This window comes from Antechinus flavipes, chromosome 2, assembly GCF_016432865.1.
Source record: "Antechinus flavipes isolate AdamAnt ecotype Samford, QLD, Australia chromosome 2, AdamAnt_v2, whole genome shotgun sequence".
Taxonomy (NCBI): domain Eukaryota; kingdom Metazoa; phylum Chordata; class Mammalia; order Dasyuromorphia; family Dasyuridae; genus Antechinus; species Antechinus flavipes.
The window spans coordinates 494,157,341-494,178,950 of NC_067399.1; the positions used below are offsets into that span (position 1 = coordinate 494,157,341).

At 38.1% G+C, this 21,610-nt stretch overlaps 1 protein-coding gene across 1 annotated transcript in view; it reads left to right on the top strand.

Annotated features, from left to right (window-relative positions):
• Window positions 1-21,610, top strand: part of NLRC5 (NLR family CARD domain containing 5) — a 100,483-nt gene that overhangs the window by 50,641 nt on the left and 28,232 nt on the right. Inside the window, 11 exon segments of the mRNA XM_051979893.1 lie at window positions 851-934; window positions 3,033-3,122; window positions 5,512-5,577; window positions 6,270-6,344; window positions 7,230-7,304; window positions 8,149-8,232; window positions 10,403-10,492; window positions 11,482-11,529; window positions 12,701-12,787; window positions 13,285-13,368; window positions 21,165-21,248. Of these exon segments, the coding sequence (XP_051835853.1) occupies window positions 851-934; window positions 3,033-3,122; window positions 5,512-5,577; window positions 6,270-6,344; window positions 7,230-7,304; window positions 8,149-8,232; window positions 10,403-10,492; window positions 11,482-11,529; window positions 12,701-12,787; window positions 13,285-13,368; window positions 21,165-21,248 (867 nt within the window).

The following is a 21,610-nucleotide window of genomic DNA, read 5'->3' on the forward strand; positions in this document are numbered from 1 at the left end:
CATCCATTAGGCATTATAGATTATACTGTAGACAAGAGAATGACATTAGATGGCTGGCCCTAGGGGTACTTTTGCTCCAAGGTCCCTGTTTTTTATCCAGATCACAGAAAAGGATGAGAAATAGCTGTGTCTGAGCAGATGATGTGTGTGGGTAGTAGCTTGGTTTCCAGCTAAGTGAGAATATTTCACCTGAGAATCTAGAGCTTTAGATTAGTGGCAAATTAGGCACATTTCTCAGCTAGAAGAGAAGGGGAAGGAGTTGGGAAAGAGGAAGGTGAAGAAGGAGTAGAATACAGTTCTCCCTGCTTTTCCAGACTCTAGTACTCTAATCTCCCTCTACACTTTATCAGCATTCTCCCTGTCAAGGTGGAACAACTTTCCAGCAAAAAAACTAGACAGATTCCCAAATGATTTGTTTGGAGGCTTTGGGGGTAGAAGGAAGGGGAAAGTTATAGGTCACCAGAGATGGTTTTTTAGAGTTAGTACAGTACCATGTTATGTCAGGAGGAGTAGAACTTAAAATGATCACAGACATGAGTCTCATTCTTTTTTCAGGAAGAATACAATCCGGGGGAAAAGAGAGAATACTTTTCCAAATAATTAGCTCTGACCCAATTTCTTGCCTTTCCTTTTTAGACTAGGACATAGGAGGAGGGGAAAGGTGATCAGACAACCTGGGTGCTACTACATCCATCTGTTCCAGACAGAGAGTAAATCTTCCACCTCTATTTGGGACCACTAGGACAGATAGAAAAGTTGTGGCTACAGGGGAGATGAACATATGGTTCCAAGTCCCTCAGCCTTCCCCACTATGAAGGCACTAACCACTTCTCTGTTTTCTGTGTCTCAGTTTATCAGGAAACCAGTTGGAAGATGAAGGCTGCCGGGAGTTAGCAGAGGCCCTACCTGATTTGCAGATTGCCAAACAGTTTAAGTAGGTCCCAAGCCAAGTTCTATAATGGGGAGCAGAAGATACTGGAAAAAAAATATAGTAGTGAACCACATAGCTTGCAAGGATTCTTGGTCAGGAGCAGAGTGTGCAATTAAAGTATATAATTCACAATGTCTGTTCTTTGCTGTCATCACACAATGAAATAACCTTAAAAGTCATCAGAAGAACTATGGATAAGCTTCAGTTAAGGTCACAGCTGAAAGGTCCATTAGAAATCATGTATTCCTCCATTTCTAGAAAAGGAAAATGAAGCTTAGAGAAAGGGAAGAGCATTCCTAAGAGCTACAAGAAAGGGCATATGGGGTGGGGGGAGGAATGGAGGGAGTATAGCTAAGGAAGGACATGGAAGTATAAGTGATATTGATGCCAGAAAAGAAATCTTCAAAGAATTCCTTTTAAAATGCACAGAAGCAAGCAGAAATAAGTTCAGAAAGGGATACAGACAAGCAGGGCAGAGGTGGAACTAACACATTAAATCTGAATTATTTAAAAAGAAGCACAGTTGGAGCACAGTGGAGATGAATAATTTCCTATGAAATCCTCTTTTTCTATTCTTTCGTGTGTGTGTGTGTGTAAAGAAATGTTCATGTTTCCAGTGTTGCCCAGTTCATAGTTTTAAAAAGAAAAAAAATTAAGATCACTTAGATTTGGCAACTAAGCTTAAGCTAGAATCCAAGTATCTTACTTCCTGGTCCAATATTCTTTCTACTACACTAAACTGTCTTCATATTGAGTTCCAATAGTCTAGCCTTAGACACTTAACAACTTTGTGACCCAAAACAAATCATTTAACCCCCTTTCTGCCTCAGTTCCTTCATCTGTAAAATGGGAATGATCGCACCTACATGATAATCATTGTGAGGATCAAATGAGATAATATTTGTAAAGCACTTTGCAAATATTATATGTGTGTTTATCTGATTGTATACTAGCTCTTGTTTTTGCTACCTCTGCCCAAATTCTCATCATTCATTCATTTGGTAAAGAAACATTCAATATGAGAGAGATATAAATTAAGGCACAGTTCTGATGAAGATATAGGAGTTGCATTGAGCTGCAGGCTTAATATGAGTTAATAGCATGGCACCCAAGGCTGAATTAAGAGAGATGAAGCATCCAGAGTGAGAAGGGCAATCATTCCTGTGTCCTCTATCCTGGTCAGAACTGTATTTGGAGTTGGGATCCAGTTCTGAATAGCACATTGTAAAATCAGTGAGAAAACGAGATCACATGCCAAGGAGGGTACTGAGGTGATTGGAAGCCATCAGTAGGAAGTTCAATCAAAGGAATTGGGGTTGATTAGCCAGAAGAAGAGAAGATTTAGAGAGGATCATAACTATTTGAAGGGATTCTTGTCAAAGAGGGATTAATTAGATTTGCTTTACTGGGTACCACACAAAGGAACTAGAAGCAGGAGCAGAATTTGCAGAAAAATAGACTAAGTTTGATAGATGATATGTGTATGTTGCAGAAATATACATGTGTGTGTATGATGTGTATATGAATACATATCTTTTGTGTAAACATACACATTGTATATGTGCATGCATGTATAAATTGTGTGTGTTTGTGTATAAATTCCTAACAGTTATTCAAAAGGACAATGGGCTGCCTCTGGAAGTAATGGGCTTCCTCCCACTGGAGGTCTTCAGGAGAAAGCAGGATAACTATTTACTTAACAGAAACTGCTACTCAGGTGCCAGTTGAACTAGAGGGTATCTGAAGTCCCTTGAAACTTTTGATGAATTTTCTAAGCACCTGCCACAGGACTTTCTGTAATATAGTTATGCAAGGGAAAATGAGTCAGAAGTCCTGCTTTCAAGGAACACACAATCCAATCTGGAACATTTTTTGCTAGGTGGCTATAGCCATAGAGAGGGAATAGGGTGGGAGGGAGGGCTTGCCCAGTGCATTTAGGAGAGCCAAATGGGGAGACAGACTAGATACTTCCAGAGAACGAGACATAAGGTATCACGTAATAAGAGCCCATTTTCTTTTTGGGCCAGTTTGGCCTATGCTTCTAACTAGGAGGTGCTTTCAGCAGAGGAGCCGGGGACCATTTCTGTGTTCTCTTTTGCAGCATCAGTGATAATGGGCTGTCTGAGTCTGGTGTGTATTACTTGCTGACTTCAGCCAATGCCTGCAAGAATGTGATGGAGCTAGATATCAGGTAATGTGAGCCCAGCTGGGGGACAACTTCAGTCTATCCCATCCCTTCCAATGGCCAAGGAATCTATTTTTTCAGGGCAGGGTCATGTCTACTAGACCACCCCTTCCAGTATGGTTAAAACCTGCCTTAGAGATGACATCATCCAATTCCTCTAATTTTAGAGGTGAGGAAATTCATCCAAGGCTACAAGGCAGGAAGTAAACCCCAAACCAACAGAAAAGAATAAATTTGTCACTTGCTACCTAGGTGACCTTTTACAAATCACTTGAACCTTATTTTCCTAATCCGTAAAATGGGGACAGGGTAAATGAGGTAGTCTCTAAGTTTCCTTTCACTTCTTCTTCTGTGATCCTGGTCTTCTCACTTTACATATTCTTTCTTTCCTCTTTCTTAATATGCTCAACTTCTTCTCTCTTAGGTTTTGGATCCCACATTGATTTGTTTGGGACATCTTGTTGATGTCAGAGCAAGCCTCACATTATTCTTAGCACATGGCTTTCTATATAGAACCTGCTTTAAGCAGACTTGATTGAGGTATTTGAAAATCTAAATTCACACAATAGATAAATTAGAACATGATATTTCACAGTTCCTCTTGGACTTTCAGAAGAAGATGGTATTCACAAAAATTTGATTTTCAAAAGCTCATCTGTTGTAGAATGGGACAGCCCCTTTTCTCACAACTAGTTTCAGACTATGAATCATGACTATCTGTAATTAGATAGAGGCCCCTAGCTGAGAAAGTGTGATCCATAAAGGATTGGGATGCAGGGGAAAGAGGTAAAATATTAATTTCTGAGGACTGAACCAAAGGAAATGCCTAAATACTTGAGAGATTTTTAAAAATGCATTTTATTGATGTCTCTTGTTTTCATGTCATCCATATTTTCCATTATATTAATTCCTCTGAGAGCTATCCCTTACAGCAAAAAAATAAAAAAGTCTAGTAGAGCTAACTAGCATATTAGAAAAGATTTGTTATAATGCAGTATTCCAAATCTATAATCCCCTACTTTAGCAATGAAGCCAAACTTGGTCATTATAATATTATAACATTCAGTTTTATTATTTGCTGTTATTTTTATTCCCATTTACATTGTTGTAATCATCAGGTATATGTTTTCCTGGTACTGTTTATTTCACTTTGCATCAGTTCATAAGTCTTTCCATGCTTCTCTGCATTCAGCATATCCTTTATTTCTTACAGAATAAGAATAGTCATGATAGTCATGTAAGGTATCACTCAGAGGGCATCTACTTTGTTTCCAGTTTTTGGCTACCACAAAAAGTGACACTATAAATATTTTAGTGTATGTGGCATCTTTTTTTTTTTTTTTGGTCATTGATCTTGAGGAATACACCTAATAGTGGAATCATTGAGTCAAAGACATTTTAGTCACTATTCTCACATAATTTCATATACTTGTTGGATTTAAGTTAATTATAAAGAACTTTTCTGAGACCATGAGCTAGTTGAGCGATTAAGGATAGTTGGTTTATTTATCAAAGAAGTGTTTAAGAATCATAGTCTCGGAAATTGAGGGGATGCCCATCAAATGGGGAATGACTAAACAAGTTGTGAGATATGATTGTGATGGAATACTACTGTGCTATAAGAAATGATGAGCAGGGGCAGCTAGTTGGCTCAGTGGATAGAGCACCAGTCCTGAAGTCAAGAAGACCTGAGTTCAAATCTAGTCTCAGACACTTAACACTTCCTAGCTGTGTGACCCTGGGCAAGTCACTTAACCCCAATTGCTTCGGGAGGGGGGGGGAATGATTAGCAGGTTGATTTTAGAAAATCATGGAAAGACTTACATGAAATAATGAAAAGTAAAGTGAGCAGAACCTAGAGAATTCTGTATACAGTAACAGCAATATTGTTTGAATAACTGTGAATGACTAAACTATTCTGAGTATTATAAATATTCAGACCAACTCCAAAGAACATAGGTTCATCTAAGAAATATGTTATCTACCTCCAGAAAAGAACTGATAAATAGAAGCATGCAAAGTATAGTTTTACATATATATATGCATATATATATATACACACACATATATATATGCATATATATATATATATATATATTTATATACACACAATGTGGGTGGACGGGTGGGTGTGTGTGAAAAGGTGACCTTTTCTAGTATGGGGTAAAGAGGGAGGGAAGGAGACAGTTCAGAACTTAAAATGCAACCAAAAAAAAAGAGTTTAATTTTTTAAAAAGAATTATAGATTGTTGTAAATAAACTAGCAGTCCCAGACAGAGTCAAAAGGATGATTTAAGATAATCTTTCCAGGTGCCTGCCAATCCTGAATTTCTGTGAAAAGCAGTGATTGAATGGGTCTCCTCTCCTCATTCATCTGCTTCCCTTCCTTTTGCAGCCTGAAGAACAAAACTGCTGTCTTCAGATTTGCTGGGGACCAGGAGAAGGATCAAGCCCCACTCGGGTATTGCCCAAATGTTTCGGGACTTGTGACTAGTGCAATTCCTTTTTTGTTTAATTGCTTTTGAGTGTGCTGTAGCTGGCCATCTCTGTCCTTGTTTCCATCCCTGAAACAGGGCATCCCTGGAACAACACTAAGGGGTGGGGGGGGGGGTGTGAGGGGTGTGCACACACACCTTTGTAGCTCTGAATGATACAAGATCTCCCCCTGTGTGAGAGGGCTCAGGAAGTGCGACTGAATGCAGTTGCTCTTCTAAAATCACCTTCAGCTTGGACAGATGCTCTCACTCACAGCCCTCACCTTATATAATGAGTAGCTTTCCTGCCTTCTCTGCTTTTAAAGAGAAATATAGGAAATCCCCAGAGCAAACATGAAGCTCCGAACCTTGGTCACAGAGCACCCGTCTCGTTCAGAACAAAGTCACATGGGAAATATGACCATTCCTGGGGTTCAACTCCCTGTTGTCTCTCGAGTCCCACAGTTAAGTCTGTGCTGCATGTTCCCTTAGCTAATCAAGAGTCTCTTCGATGCGAAGATCTTTTGTGTTTTGGGAGCCCAACTTAAATGAGGTGTATACTAAGGAAAGTAGGGGGAAGTAGCAGCTAAGTCTGCAGGCAGTTTGGGACTGGATCATGGAAGGTGGTAGGCTGAAGGTTGAAGAGTTGGTGCAAGCCATTTTCTGTGTGTCCTTGTAGAGCTGCAGTTTCAAATACCCAGCTATCCAGAAACAGCTCTGAGCCAGTTTCATCCCCTTCTGCCAGGGTGATCAGGTAGGACTTTTTTGATTGATGTGATGTTTCCGATCATTTATCCTTGTTTTAACAAATTCAGGAGGTAGGTGGGTCACTGGCCAGAATAAAAACCTTGTTCCTCTTTAATTTTTCATTGAGAAATAGCAGTAACCGAGAAATAGCACCCTCTAGCAGGGATGCGCCAAGGTTATGATTAAACTACCAGTGATGTCTGGGGCCCAAACCACAGGTGTTATCTGCTCTCACTCTGAAGTGACCCCCTGAGCAAGGTTCTGCCCTGAATCCCCCCAGGCCAAACACAATCCTTGCTGCCCTCTAGGGGTGTTCCCTCCTCAGGTGCTCTATGCAACCTTAGAGGGACAGCCCCATTCTGTCATTCATTCTGACACAGAACACAGAATCAGTTTAATCCGTTGCTGCCATCTGTGTATCTGAAGAGCATTTCTCTGACTTCTGGGGGGTGGGGGATGAGGGTTGCCCTCCTCTTAGCTGAGAGGAAACCAGAACCCCAAGGGACAGGGTTGGAATTCATCTTCCTTTGTTCCAGAGCTCTTGGCTCTGCCTCTGGACCTTCTGTGCTTTGGGACTTGGTTTTGCTGGACCACAAATGTTTGAGTTTTGTTCTAAGGGTTTGGTTTTTCTTTTTCTTTTTTAATGGAAGGGAGGAAGATGGGAGAGAGAAAGAAACTTGGAATAATTCTTTCCCCAGAAAAACTAAGATTTTCTGAGCTTGTTTCCCCCATCCATTTCCTCATCTCCTTTTTCCTTTCATGATTTTTTTCTATGACTACCTCTTTCTGAATATCTGTGTTTCTTGCTATCTCTGTCTCTTGCTCCATCTTCTTCCCCTTTGTCTTTTAGAGTGGAGAGTTAGAGACCTATAGTTTTCTTTGTTCTGTGCAGGTTAAGACACTGTGGTTTCCAGTTCAGGGAACTTGAGAAGCTGTGTCTGAAGCTGGGCAACTGCAGCCATCTTGAGTGAGTATGTTTATCTTTGCCAGGCCACAATCTCCCTAGGGCCAAGAAAAGCCATACCAGCAATGGCAGATCTGTCAAGTTGAGGAGCGGGAAGCTACCATGTTCCTTTGGGCTCTCTTTCTCATGGATCACTGATTTTTTTTAAGTCACCCAATCCCAAGCCATCTTGCTTCAGCTGCCCCCATCAGTGATGAGCCAAAGCTTCTGATCCCTTTAGTCTCTTACCAGATCTTTGCCATAACTGGAAATAGGCTTACCATGAAAGGTCAAGCAACCTTGGCACTAAATCCAACTACACCACTAGTACCCAATGTGACATCAGACAAATCGCTTAATCTCAAAAAGCCTCAGTTTCCTCAATTATTAAATGGAGATAATAAATCCAACCCTGCTTACCTCCTAAGACCAAATAAGATAATGTTTCTGAATGTGCTTTTGAAGTTAAAAGGGCTAGGTAGGTATGATAGATTATTTTTAATTAACTCCTCAGCCAATCTGCCAAGGGGAAACAACAAACATTCTCAGCACCTTTCCCCTACTCTCTTCTGTCACTGTCACCACATGGCAACTCCCAAATATCTGTGATATTACTTTTTGGCAAGGGCAGCTTGCCAAGTGTAAAAGTGAACAGAAGGCTAAGGTTTTCTTTTCAAGATTCAGATCCAGAAACATTGAACTTATCAATATGTGGAATTTAAGCTATGAGCAATGTTCCTCAGAGATGGACTTTAGAAACTAGGACAGAGGGAAGTTCCCTGCCCTTTGGCTTCTATTCCCACATAACAGTCTTAATTCAGGAAAAAAAAAAAACAACTTTCATTTTGATTCACCCCCCCTCTCCTAGCTTATCCAACAACCGGTTGGGCAACAAAGGCATTGAGAAATTGATTCAGCTCCTTCCAAGCCTGAGATCCTTGCAATTCCTGACGTAAGTGATGGGGCTGGATTTTGGCTGTCAGTGGGGTAAAGTATTTTACTACAGCATGAGGAAAGGAGCTAAGCTATCTTGGACTCAGATCCTGGCTTCATAACATACTCCTCTGCTCAGGATCCACTGGAGGTAGGGGAGGGGGAATCCCTTTAGGAAGCCTCCTTGTTATTCTCTGCTTTTAGTGGCAAATAAAGTTGTATAATTAAAAGGCATGGTTTTACTAACTGTGTGATCTTCAGCAACTTATTTTGCTAAGCCTCCATTTCCTCATCTGTCAAATGGGAATAATAATATGTGTACTTCCTGCCTTCCAGGGTTTTAAAGTTGTTGTTTTTTTTGAGGACTAATACTGTATTATATTGGTATTGTAATTATATATATAATAAATTATTAATACATGTAAAAAATTTTGTAACCATAAAGCATATTTGAATATGACTATTATTTCTCCTTCCATAAATAGATATAGATTTATCTATCTATTTAATATATATTTACACACACATAAACACACACACATATATATATACATATATATATCAATATAAATCCATATAGAAAGGAGAAGGGAAAGAGAGAAAAGAGGAGAGAGAGAGAAAGAGAGAGAGAGAGAGAGAGAAAGAGAGAAAGAAAGAAAGAGAGAAAGAGAGAGAGAGAGAGAGAGAGAGGAAGGGATCCTAACTTGTGGTTTCATTGGGATATGGAATAGAAAACATAGAAACTCCCTTCATTAATGCAAATCAGCAATTTATCTGTAATTAATAGTGTTAAAACACTAAGAGGCAAAGTGTTTAGCTATAGTCTAGCTAGGGTCATACAGCTAATATGTAAACCAGGTCTTCCTGATTCCGTGTCTGGACCTACTGTATCATGCTACCTTTTACTTATTATTGATTTATACTATTTTTATCTTCCACTACAATGTGAATTAATCTATATAATGTGCATTATATATAATTACAACATTAGTTATCCGTGACTAATGGTTTTATGGGATTGGGTTTCAATTTGCTTCAGTAGAGAGAGTTACACATAGATTGGATCTATTGAAGTGTTGAAGAAACCTAGCTAACCTTGGTGGTAGAATCTAACCAACTTCTGTTGGGTAATGTAATTGGACACTGTGACAAAATCTCTGTAATAAGATTCTGTCTTAGATAACATTGGTCCAGAACCTAATAAATCTCAGGCTCATTGATTTAGAAATGGAAAGGTCCTTAGAGGTAAGAGTATCTTCTTCCCTGAAGGAGGTTCTTCCTTGCTGTTAAGTCCTGATGATCAATCAATAAATATTACTAAACACTAAATCTATGCCACATGCTATGCTAAGCAGTGAAAAGCTCCCAGTTTAATAGGGGAGACAACATGCAAAAAACTCTTCAAACAAGATATGGAATGAATCAGGAATGATGAATAAGGGGGTGACATCAGCATTAAGGGGGAGAAAAAAAAAGGATTCTTGCCAAAGATAAATTTTTATCTGGGACTTGAAGGAAACCAGAAAAGATAGAGGGCAAAGATGAAGAGGGAGAATATTCCTAACATGAGAAGCAACCAGTGAAAATGCCAGAAATCTAGAGATGTAGTGACTTGTGATGAAGGAAGTTCTCCCTAATTGCAGGAAGTCACCAGGTGTAAACATAGCAATGGGGGAGGAGAGTTCCTTAGGGGAGCATTAGGATGTAATGAAAAAGCACTGTTCTGATGGTCTAGAAATCTGGGTTCTTATATCTGACTTTGCTATTGTCAGTGATAGTAGACAAGTTTTCTCCTTCTTTGCTCCCCAATTTGGCCACTTTTAAAACTGGCCCTGAAGAACAGATCAGGAAAATCATCTTTAGCCTTTCAATAGAAAGATACTTGACTGCAGATGCAGAATGCTGCATTCAATGCTAGATAATCTCATTGGGTTAGGTGATTTTGTTCACTTAATAGTTTTTCTTTCTTTTAAGGAGGAGCTTATCAGTAAAACTTTTTATTTTAAAAAAGTAACAAGGAAATGAGTCAGCAGGTCTAAATGATTTCACAGGCCCTTTCTTTTCTGACAATCCATGAGATTTTTTCTCTGATCTCTAAAAAATATCTTTTCCCTTAATATACCAAAAATAATATTTCTTTAGGTCTTGGACAGGCCTAATTTAATGGTCTCCTTCCCATGTTTCTCCAGCTTGAATGAGAATAAGGTATCCTTGAAAGCTGTGTTCTGCTTAGCTTCAACCTTCTCTGATCTGGAGTGGGTCCATGAAGTAGATATCAGGTGAGTTTAGTTTTGTTTCTTCCCAGACCCACTGTATTTGGGATCCTTTGATGATAGTAATCTTAGAAGACAGTAGGGGAATTCAGATTCCCCAGATATCACATAGAATAGAACTTGATCAGTTCTCACTCATTCACTTTATGGATTATCTGTGGCAGTTAAATCCAGCCTGTCTATACTCAGGGAATGCACACTAATGCTCATATTAACCTGAACAAATATAAATTAGGAAAGGAAACTTGCAACCAAAAAGAACTGTGACTCAGATAAATATAAATTCATTTTGGATTACTCATGGTTTTTAATTACATTGTCTAGATGCACACTCTATTGTAGATGATGGAGTACTAGGTTTACGTTTTATAAAGGATATTAGCAGGGTGACAGGCACCATCATAATGTATATGATGGTTTGGCCACTAAAAAATGAAGAAAATGGCATGGTTTAATGGAATTAGAGGACTTAGTTCTTATTTCAGGTGTCACATCTTCCTCTGTGACTTTGATCACGTCACTTTCCCTCCTTGGTTCCAATTTCATCAAAGGTCTCTTCCATTTCTAGATTCCAGAATTCAAATTGCTTTGGTTTTCTCTAAGTATAAACCAAATATGATTATAAAATATAATTATCTTCTTCCATTTTTAAGAGACAATTTTTTGATGTCTAAGGGGAAGAGTTCTCTGGCCTTTCCAAGAGTCCCTCTTTTCCATCTGTTTTTACTTGTGTATCTCTTTTCTATTCTTAGATTCAATTTTGCATCATAGTTTTAATTTTATGTCACCTGTTTTATCCCCACCTGCAACCCAACTACACAAAATGCAAGGACGAAGTCTTATCTAAATTTATCATTTTTATTTATTTTTTTATTTGTTTTAATTTATTTTTTAAAATTTATTTTACTTTATTTTTATTTATTTATCTAAATTTAACATTTTCTCCAGTGCCAAGTATATAATAGGTACTTAAATAATGTTTAATTGAATTCTAGCTTGGGAAGACAACAATCTATCCATGTGAGATGCCTTGAGAGAACAAGGTAAGAACAAAAGTTATCACTACTGACCCCTCCACAGACAGACAGATACACACACACACATAACACATGATCAGCAAATTGACCCCATAGTGTGCATTCTACTAGCACACATAGCAAGAAATTTTGTCATCTGAGATGCCTAAAGGCAGATTTCTGTTATTCTGACAGGGCTAATGTCTAATAAAGTAACCGTGAATGCTGGGAGACTTCACCATTATGAGGCTCTGGGGTTGTCAGAGTATCTTTATGTACTATTCTCCTAGTGGGATTGGAGAAAGAGCTATAATGACTAGGAAGAAAAAAGTTAAATTTCTTTCTCATGGGGCTTACTTTGGCAAATGATAGTGATTTGCATGGATAAGTTCATTCCCCATTTAATTCTAATTATAACTACTATATTATATTATTGTAACTAATTATAAGCACCTCAGAAGCAGAGAGCAGTAAGTTCACTGAAAAAACTTCATATCTTTGCAAATTGCTAATAGTAACTTGTTTATCAGTGTTTCCTTTCCCAGTCAGGTGCTTTATCAATCTTAGAGAGAAAGAGCTAGAATCCTTTAAAATCAAAAGTGAACCCAAATGAAGCCCACTATAACTCTTTATTAGTATATCCCAATTTTCTTGGCACACACCATATAGCAAGTTGTTTTTGTACTTGCCTGTATGCTCAGAGTTTGACAGACACCTATCAAAGAATGGGAGATGACACTGAGTTATGGAGAAACAGAACTGCCTTCTTCCAGGAGTGGGTCTGTGCAAAACCGAATGCAGACCATGACACTGGAGACCTTCAAAGATGCAAGAGATAGGGATTTGGCCGTGGGGCAGCCCTCGCACAGGGGGAAATGATGCAGATGCCAAAAGTCTTGGTTGGTAGAGAGAGGGAAGAGCTGTTGCCTAATTGCCTTCCCCGACACTGTAGGGACTGGCCAGATGTAAGGACAGCTGCTGTCTCTGTCTTCACATTACCTAGTGATTATAAGTCAGTCTCTGAACCCTGTTTACCCACCTGTAAAATGAGATTGAACCAAAAGATCTCTGGAGTCTCTTCCAGTTCTAACATTCCATGTCCTGTGCTCTAGGGTCCCTTCCAGCTCTGATGAGCTAGAGTTCTTAGTTGGTTAGTACTTGGACAGGGTTTCTTATAAAGTGTTTTCCTCTCTCCAAGGAAACAAAGTATCTCTGAAGAGTGGACCAAGCAGAAGACTCAGCAGGAATCGCTAGAATGGGGTGCACACTTTCCCAAGAGCTTTTGGTACAGTCCCTTTACCTCCCCCTTGATTTTTTCCTTTGTTGAAAGAGACTAAAAGAGGACCCAGGAACTTCTTATACTCCAAGTGGAGCTTTGCTTAGTGGACATAAGAAAACAGGTGACACAATGAATAGAATGCTGAACTTGGAGTCAGGGAGAAGAGTTCAGATCCTACCTCAGACATTGACTAGCCATGTGATGCTGGAAAAGTCACTTAACCTCTCAGCTTGTTTCCTCATCTGTAAAGTGAGGGGGTGGGCTTGATGGTTTTCAGTACCCTTTTCATTTCTAAATTAATCCATGATAAGTAGAAGTCTTTCTAGGGGACAGGAAGTTTTGGGGGTGAGTGGCTTTGAAGGAGAAATGTTTGCAGAGTAACAGACTGCGCCCAATGGGAGGAGCCTGTCAGGGTGAGCACCATAGTGAGATGAAGCAGCAGAGGGTATCTGGGACAACAGCTGGCACCAGTGCAAGCCCTAACCCTGCTGTTTTTACTTCAGTCTCAGAGAATGTCAATTAGAACCATCAGACTTAGAGAAGCTGCTCCAGATTCTGAAGACATGCCAGGGACTACTAGAGATCAAGTGAGTAGAAGAATAAATGCCTTCCTCAGGCTTCCTTAACCCTGCCTTTCTCCTGAAGCTCAGAAATGCTGATTTCTGGGTGGGGTGCCAAATGATCTTACACTTGGCCAGTTCCACAGATTTTTTTTTTGGGGGGGGAGGCAAGGAAGTAGCTGCTGAACTCCAATCTAGTCAACACTATCCAACAGACATCATGGCGAACACAACCATTTTCTCTAAGCCTCCTGACTCAAAGTCTTATGCTGGAAAGGAATCTTTGGATGGTCCAGCCCCACCTGGGCATCATCTTACTCACAGCCTTTCATCCTCTTGGAAGATGTTGTGAGTGAATATATTGTCTTCCCGTCAGCAAAAGATTTACTACAAGTATTAACTTGTGGAGAGCAATCCACGCAGGACCAATTAGTAAAACACCTCTTATGTGCCAGGTTATATGCTAGATATGTAATAAGTGCCAGAAATGATAATACAAAAAGGGAAACAGTCCTTGCCTTAAAGCTTATATCTAATAGGGAAGAAAACATGAGTGTATTTCAATAAATATATACAGGAAGTATACAAAATACATATAAGGTAACTTGAGAGGAAGAGCATTAACAGATGTTGGGATCCAGAAGCCTTCATATGGAAAGGGGTGAATATTTGAGCCAAGTTTTGAAGAAAACCAGGGATTCTAAGAAGCAGAGGTGAGGAGGGAATTCAAAGAATGGGGAATAGACAAAGGCACCAAAATGGAAAGATGTCATGTGTAAGGAACAAATCCCCTATAGCTGAAGTATAAAAGACATGAAATTTGTCTGTAGTTGAATTTCAGGAGCTACTGACCCAACATTGAACATCTTCACCCAGGGCTACACCATGCTCCCCACCAGTGTTGTCCCTTAGGAGTCTTTTTTTCTTTCGCACGTTCTCTGGTTGATTCCATTATGAAGAAAAAATCTGTCCTATGAATTCTATTTTAAGATCCTGCTAAGCCAATCTTGTCCAAATGGGTTGTCCCACCCCACCCCCGGCCAAATAATATATTTCCATTCTAAGAAAGACCTTCAAAACTCAAGTCTATCAGTGAGTGGGAAAAATTATAGGTCCTATAGAAAATCAACAGGGAAGATGATTTTGGGCAAGGGAAGGGCTATTTGGTGCCTCTCCAATGATACCAGGTCAGGGCACATTTAGATTTGGCCTATCCTCTTTGCTCTGATCCTATCCCAACAGCCAAGAAAAAGAGAGAGATAGTCCACTAGCCCAGAACCCTTTTTAAATAAGATTTCTCCAAGCACTTTCTCAGGGAAATCACAAAATTTCTTTTGTATACAAACAGCTGTCATCCTGCCATTCCCAGAGACACACTTATAACCTCAGCCAGAATTCCTGTTATGGTATGAGTAAAACACTGGGTTGCTAAGGGGTACAATTATACATAGCACCAGATCTGAAGTCAGAAATACTCATCTTTCTGAATTAAAATCTGTTCTCAGTCTCTTACCAGTTGTGTGACCCTAGTCAAGTTACTTAGTCCTCTTTTCCTTAGTTTCCTCATCTGTGAATTGAACCAGAGAAAGAAATGGCAAACTATTGTATCTTTGCCAAGAAAACCATAAATGGGGTCATAAAGAGTCAGCCTTAACTGAAATATCTGAACAATAACAAAAAAAATGGACTGTATTCTGCAAAAACACCTGTTGAAAGAGACTCAGGCAAAAAATAGTCATGCGCTGATTACCCCACAGTCTTAGAAGAATTGGGTTTAGCCTTGGGCACCAATTAATCTTATTCTAAAAGTAATTGTTCTGTCAACTAAAAGGAGGGTATAGAGAAGAGAAACTTTTCTGCCTTAGATCAATTTCTATCTTCCTGCTTTTTATGAATAAATTAATAGTATCTATTAAGCACTAATATATGCAAAGCACTGGGCCAACCTCTGGGAAGATGAATTAAAAAGTAAAGTAGTCCCTACTCTCAAGGAGCTCATATTCTAATGGGGAAAGACTACTTATGTGCAAGGTTTCAACAAATTATATAATAATGCCTTTTCTCTAATGTTAATTCCATAGATAAGATAGATATAGATATATAGATATGAATTGTCTACATCTGTTTATAAACTTCTGGAACTGAACCATTTGACAGTGCCAAGGACTTTGGTGGCAAGAACTTTGTATTCTGGGTCTTCAACAGAAGTGACTATAGCATATGTAAGAGCAATTGCCAGACCACATCTTCTCAGAGGGAAGCATTAATGTTACCAAAGTTCTTGAGTTCAGGGTCCTGAGCTATCTCTATCAGTGTCTAAGAAGAGATGATGATCAGGGTAGTAGTGGTGGCCTGACCCGCCTGGCACATTCTGGGTGTCTACTCTCTTTACCACACTCAAACCACTGTGGAACTTAGCCATGACTTCTCCTGACAGAGTGGATGGAGCAGTGCATCTCTATTCACATTTTTCAAAGTAGTTTCATGGAATCTTATTCCCTTTTGAATTTAGAGGACTAAAAAACACTTTCTGCAGGCCATAATCTTCTTCAAGGCTCATTTCCCTATCTTATATTTACCCCCTTATACTTAAAAAAAAATTGTTTCATTTGTTCCTAACCCACTTAAGAGCTGTCCTTCACAGTAATCTCCTTGAAAGGTTAAATATTTATCCTAAAAACTAAGAGAGCTGCAAGAAGAAATAGACAGCAAAACTATAATAGTGGGAGATCTTAACCTTGCACTCTCAGAATTAGATAAATCAAACCACAAAATAAATAAGAAAGAAGTCAAAGAGGTAAATAGAATACTAGAAAAGTTAGATATGATAGATCTCTGGAGAAAATGTAATGGAGACAGAAAGGAATACACTTTCTTTTCAGCAGTTCATGGAACCTATACAAAAATTGACCATATATTAGGACATAAAAACCTCAAACTCAAATGCAGTAAGGCAGAAATAGTAAATGCATCCTTTTCAGACCACGATGCAATGAAAATTACATTCAACAAAAAACCAGGGGGAAGTAGACCAAAAAATAATTGGAAACTAAATAATCTCATACTAAATAATGATTGGGTGAAACAGCAAATCATAGACATAATTAATAACTTCACACAAGAAAACGATAATAATGAGACATCATACCAAAATGTATGGGATGCAGCCAAAGCGGTAATAAGGGGAAATTTCATATCTCTAGAGGCCTATTTGTATAAAATAGAGAAAGAGAAGATCAATGAATTGGGTTTGCAACTAAAAATGCTAGAAAAGGAACAAATTAAAAACCCCCCAGTCAAACACTAAACTTGAAATTCTAAAAATAAAAGGAGAGATCAATAAAATTGAAAGTAAAAAAACTATTGAAATGATTAATAAAACTAAGAGTTGGTTCTATGAAAAAACCAACAAAATAGACAAACCCTTAGTAAATCTGATTAAAAAAAGGAAAGAGGAAAATCAAATTGTTAGTCTTAAAAATGAAAAGGGAGAACTCACCAGTAACAAAAAGGAAATTAGAGCAATAATTAGGAGTTACTTTGCTCAACTTTATGCCAATAAATTCGACAACTTAAATGAAATAGAAAAATACCTCCAAAAATATAGCTTGCCCAAACTAACAGAGGAAGAAGTAAATATCCTAAACAGTCCCATCTCAGAAAAAGAAATAGAACAAACTATCAATCAACTCCCTAAGAAAAAATCCCCAGGACCAGATGGATTTACATGTGAATTCTACCAAACATTTAAAGAACAATTAACTCCAATGCTAAATAAACTATTTGAAAAAATAGGGATTGAAGGAGTCCTACCAAACTCCTTTTATGACACAGACATGGTACTGATACCTAAACCAGGTAGGCTGAAAACAGAGAAAGAAAATTATAGACCAATCTCCCTAATGAATATTGATGCTAAAATCTTAAATAAAATATTAGCAAAAAGATTACAGAAAATCATCCCCAGGATAATACACTATGACCAAGTAGGATTTATACCAGGAATGCAGGGCTGGTTCAATATTAGGAAAACTATTAGCATAATTGACTATATCAATAACCAAACAAACAAAAACCATATGATCATCTCAATAGATGCAGAAAAAGCATTTGATAAAATCCAACAACATTCCTAATAAAAACACTTGAGATCATAGGAATAAATGGACTTTTCCTTAAAATAGTCAGGAGCATATATTTAAAACCATCAGTAAGCATCATATGCAATGGAGAAAAACTGGAACCTTTCCCAGTAAGATCTGGAGTGAAGCAAGGTTGCCCTCTATCACCATTATTATTTAATATCGTATTAGAAACACTAGCCTCGGCAATAAGAGTCGAGAAAGATATTAAAGGAATTAGAGTAGGCAATGAAGAAACCAAACTATCACTCTTTGCAGATGATATGATGGTATACCTAGAGAACCCCAGAGATTCTACTAAAAAGCTATTAGAAATAATTCATAATTTTAGCAAAGTAGCTGGCTACAAAATAAATCCCCATAAATCCTCAGCATTTTTATACATCTCCAACAAAACTCAACAGCAAGAGATACAAAGAGAAATTCCATTCAGAATAACTGTTGATACCATAAAATATTTGGGAATCTATCTACCAAAGGAAAGTCAGGAATTATATGAGCAAAATTATAAAAAAGTCTCCACACAAATAAAGTCAGACTTAAATAATTGGAAAAATATTAAGTGCTCTTGGATCGGCCGAGCGAACATAATAAAGATGACAATCCTCCCTAAACTAATCTATTTATTTAGTGCTATATCAATCAGACTTCCAAGAAAATATTTTAATGATCTAGAAAAAATAACAAAATTCATATGGAACAATAAAAAGTCGAGAATCTCAAGGGAATTAATGAAAAAAAAATCAAATGAAGGTGGCCTAGCTGTACCTGATCTAAAATTATATTATAAAGCAGCAGTCACCAAAACCATTTGGTATTGGCTAAGAAATAGATTAGTGGATCAGTGGAAAAGGTTAGGTTCACAAGACAGAATAGTCAACTATAGCAATCTAGTGTTTGACAAACCCAAAGACCCTAACTTCTGGGAAAAGAATTCATTATTTGATAAAAACTGCTGGGATAATTGGAAATTAGTATGGCAGAAATTAGGCATGGACCCACACCTAACACCATATACCAAGATAAGATCAAAATGGGTCCATGACCTAGGCATAAAGAACGAGATTATAAATAAATTAGAGGAACATAGAATAGTGTATCTCTCAGACTTGTGGAGGAGAAAGAAATTTGTGACCAAAGATGAACTAGAGACCATTACTGATCACAAAATAGAAAATTTTGATTACATCAAATTAAAAAGCCTTTGTACAAACAAAACTAATGCAAACAAGATTAGAAGGGAAGCAACAAACTGGGAAAACATCTTCACAGTTAAAGGTTCTGATAAAGGCCTCATTTCTAAAATATATAGAGAACTGACTCAAATTTATAAGAAATCAAGCCATTCTCCAATTGATAAATGGTCAAAGGATATGAACAGACAATTTTCAGAGGATGAAATTGAAACTATTACCACTCATATGAAAGAGTGTTCCAAATCATTATTGATCAGAGAAATGCAAATTAAGACAACTCTGAAATACCACTACATACCTGTCAGATTGGCTAAGATGACAGGAAAAAATAATGATGAATGTTGGAGGGGATGCGGGAAAACTGGGACACTAATGCATTGTTGGTGGAGTTGTGAACGAATCCAACCATTCTGGAGAGCAATCTGGAATTATGCCCAAAAAATTATCAAATTGTGTATACCCTTTGATCCAGCAGTGTTTCTATTGGGCTTATATCCCAAAGAAATACTAAAGAAGGGAAAGGGACCTGTATGTGCCAAAATGTTTGTAGCAGCCCTATTTGTAGTGGCTAGAAACTGGAAAATGACTGGATGCCCATCCATTGGAAAATGGCTGGGTAAATTGTGGTATATGAATGTTATGGAATATTATTGTTCTGTAAGAAATGACCAGCAGGATGAATACAGAGAGGACTGGCGAGACTTACATGAACTGATGCTAAGTGAAATGAGCAGAACCAGGTGATCATTATATACTTCGACAACGATATTGTATGAGGACATATTTTGATGGAAGTGGATTTCTTTGACAAAGAGACCTAACTAAGTTTCAATTGATAAATGACAGACATAAGCAGCTACACCCAAAGAACGAACACTGGGAAACGAATGTGAACTATCTGCATTTTAGTTTTTCTTCCCGGGTTATTTATACCTTCTGAATCCAATTCTCCCTATGCAACAAGAGAACTGTTCGGTTCTGCAAACATATATTGTATCTAGGATATACTGCAACATATCCAACATATAAAGGACTGCTTGCCATCTAGGGGAGGGGGTGAAGGGAGGGAGGGGGGAAAATCGGAAAAGAAACGAGTGCAAGGAATAATGTTGTCAATATAAAGTAATCATTAAATAAAAAATAAAAATTAAAAAAATATTTATCCTAAAGATAATGCTACCATTTCTCAGAACAGTCTGGGAACACCCCATTGAAAATTGTCTTCTTAGAATCACAGATTTGCAGCTGGAAGGGTCCTCAGGAGGGTCTGCTACAGTCCTGAGAGGTTAAATGCTTTGGATAAAATCTTCAGAAGCAGTTGATGAATTAGATGATGCTAATGTCTTTATCATACCATTTGATTTTTCAGCCAAGAATTTTACTCTATTGAGTGGCTCACTTTATTCCAGACATGACTCTCATTGACTTTTCTCCCTTTCAAAAAAGAAAAATCAAATCCATCTTCAAATGATGAAGATTTACTGTAGCAGGATTGTAAATTGTAGAGAGAGAAATTTGCATTCATTGTGAGAGAAAACTTCCTATCAATTAAATTCATTCAAAGACAGTTTCCCTCACTGGAAGTCTTCAAGTACATGTTGGATGATTACTTGTTGAAGAGAGACCAGAGCTCATTCTTATTTAATTACAGCTTATACTAGTGGGCTTCTGATATCGCTTCCAACTCCAATATTCTGTGATTTCTAATACTGAGATTCAAGTTAGGATAACTTAGGTCTTGTAGAAGGTCTCTAGAAAGAATCAAATAGGAGGCAAACACAACTGACTAAGGATTTTTCATCTCACTTCCTTTCTCTGTCTTCTACCTAGAAACTAAGATCATCTATCTTAAGGCAAGAAAGACTGAACATGTCATTTCTCTGCTCAAATACTTTCAATGGCTATCCCATTGTCACTGTATCCAAGACAAAATACACACTAAGCCTGGAATTTAAGGCATCCTACAATCTGGCTTTCCAGTCTTATTTGATACTGTCTCCTTCATGAACTCTATGTTCCAAACTAAACTGTTAGTTGTTCCCCATCACGTATTTTTATGGAGTCACACAAGCTGTTCCCCTTTTCTGGAATACTCCATATCTTCATCTCTTCCTCTCAGAAGCTTTGTCTTCCTTCAAGTCTCAGTTTAGGTATCATTTCCTCCATAAAAATTGTCTCTGATCACCCTTTATCCCTCTTCCCTTAGTTTAATATTAAAGGATGTGGGGGGGGGGGGTGAGGGGAGGGAAGGTTGTGTCCTTAGAATAATCTAAGTTCCTCAAAGGCAAATGCCACTTTTAAGGTTTATATACTTCAGCACCTAGGACAGTTGCCTCGCCAGCAGACATTTGATAACTGTTGATTTGAATTTTCCAAGTGTGACACTGTGCTAATCATTCCACTTCCTTGCCCTTTTATGTCAAAAACAATCCTTCATTTTGATCTTCCTTATAATCTAACTGCTGCTAAATTTTTCCTTCCACAGATTCTCCCATGTTACCATGAATGATGAGAGCATTGGGATGCTACTGAACCACTTACCCCAGTTCCACAATCTGAACCTGGTGCAGTAAGTTTTTTAGATTTTTCTTTTCTCTGATTCCGTGGAACCTTTCTTGGCAAAGCCATATGACATACTATCTCTTTAATAATTCCTACTTTCAAAAGGTAAAGACAAGGGACCATGTGTTCTCATTCTGGTTCTACTACTTACTTTATTACTGTGGGCAAGTCAATTTGTGGGCAAGTCATTTTCCCTTTCTAGGCCTAAATTTCCTAATCTTTAAAATACAGATGACAATGGATAGAGCACTGGCCCTGGAATCAGAAGGATTCTGAATTAGAAGGAATCAAAAGGCCAGTTCAAAACTGGCCTCAGACATTTAACACTTACTAGCTATGTAGCTCAGGGCAAGTCTCTTAACCCCTTAA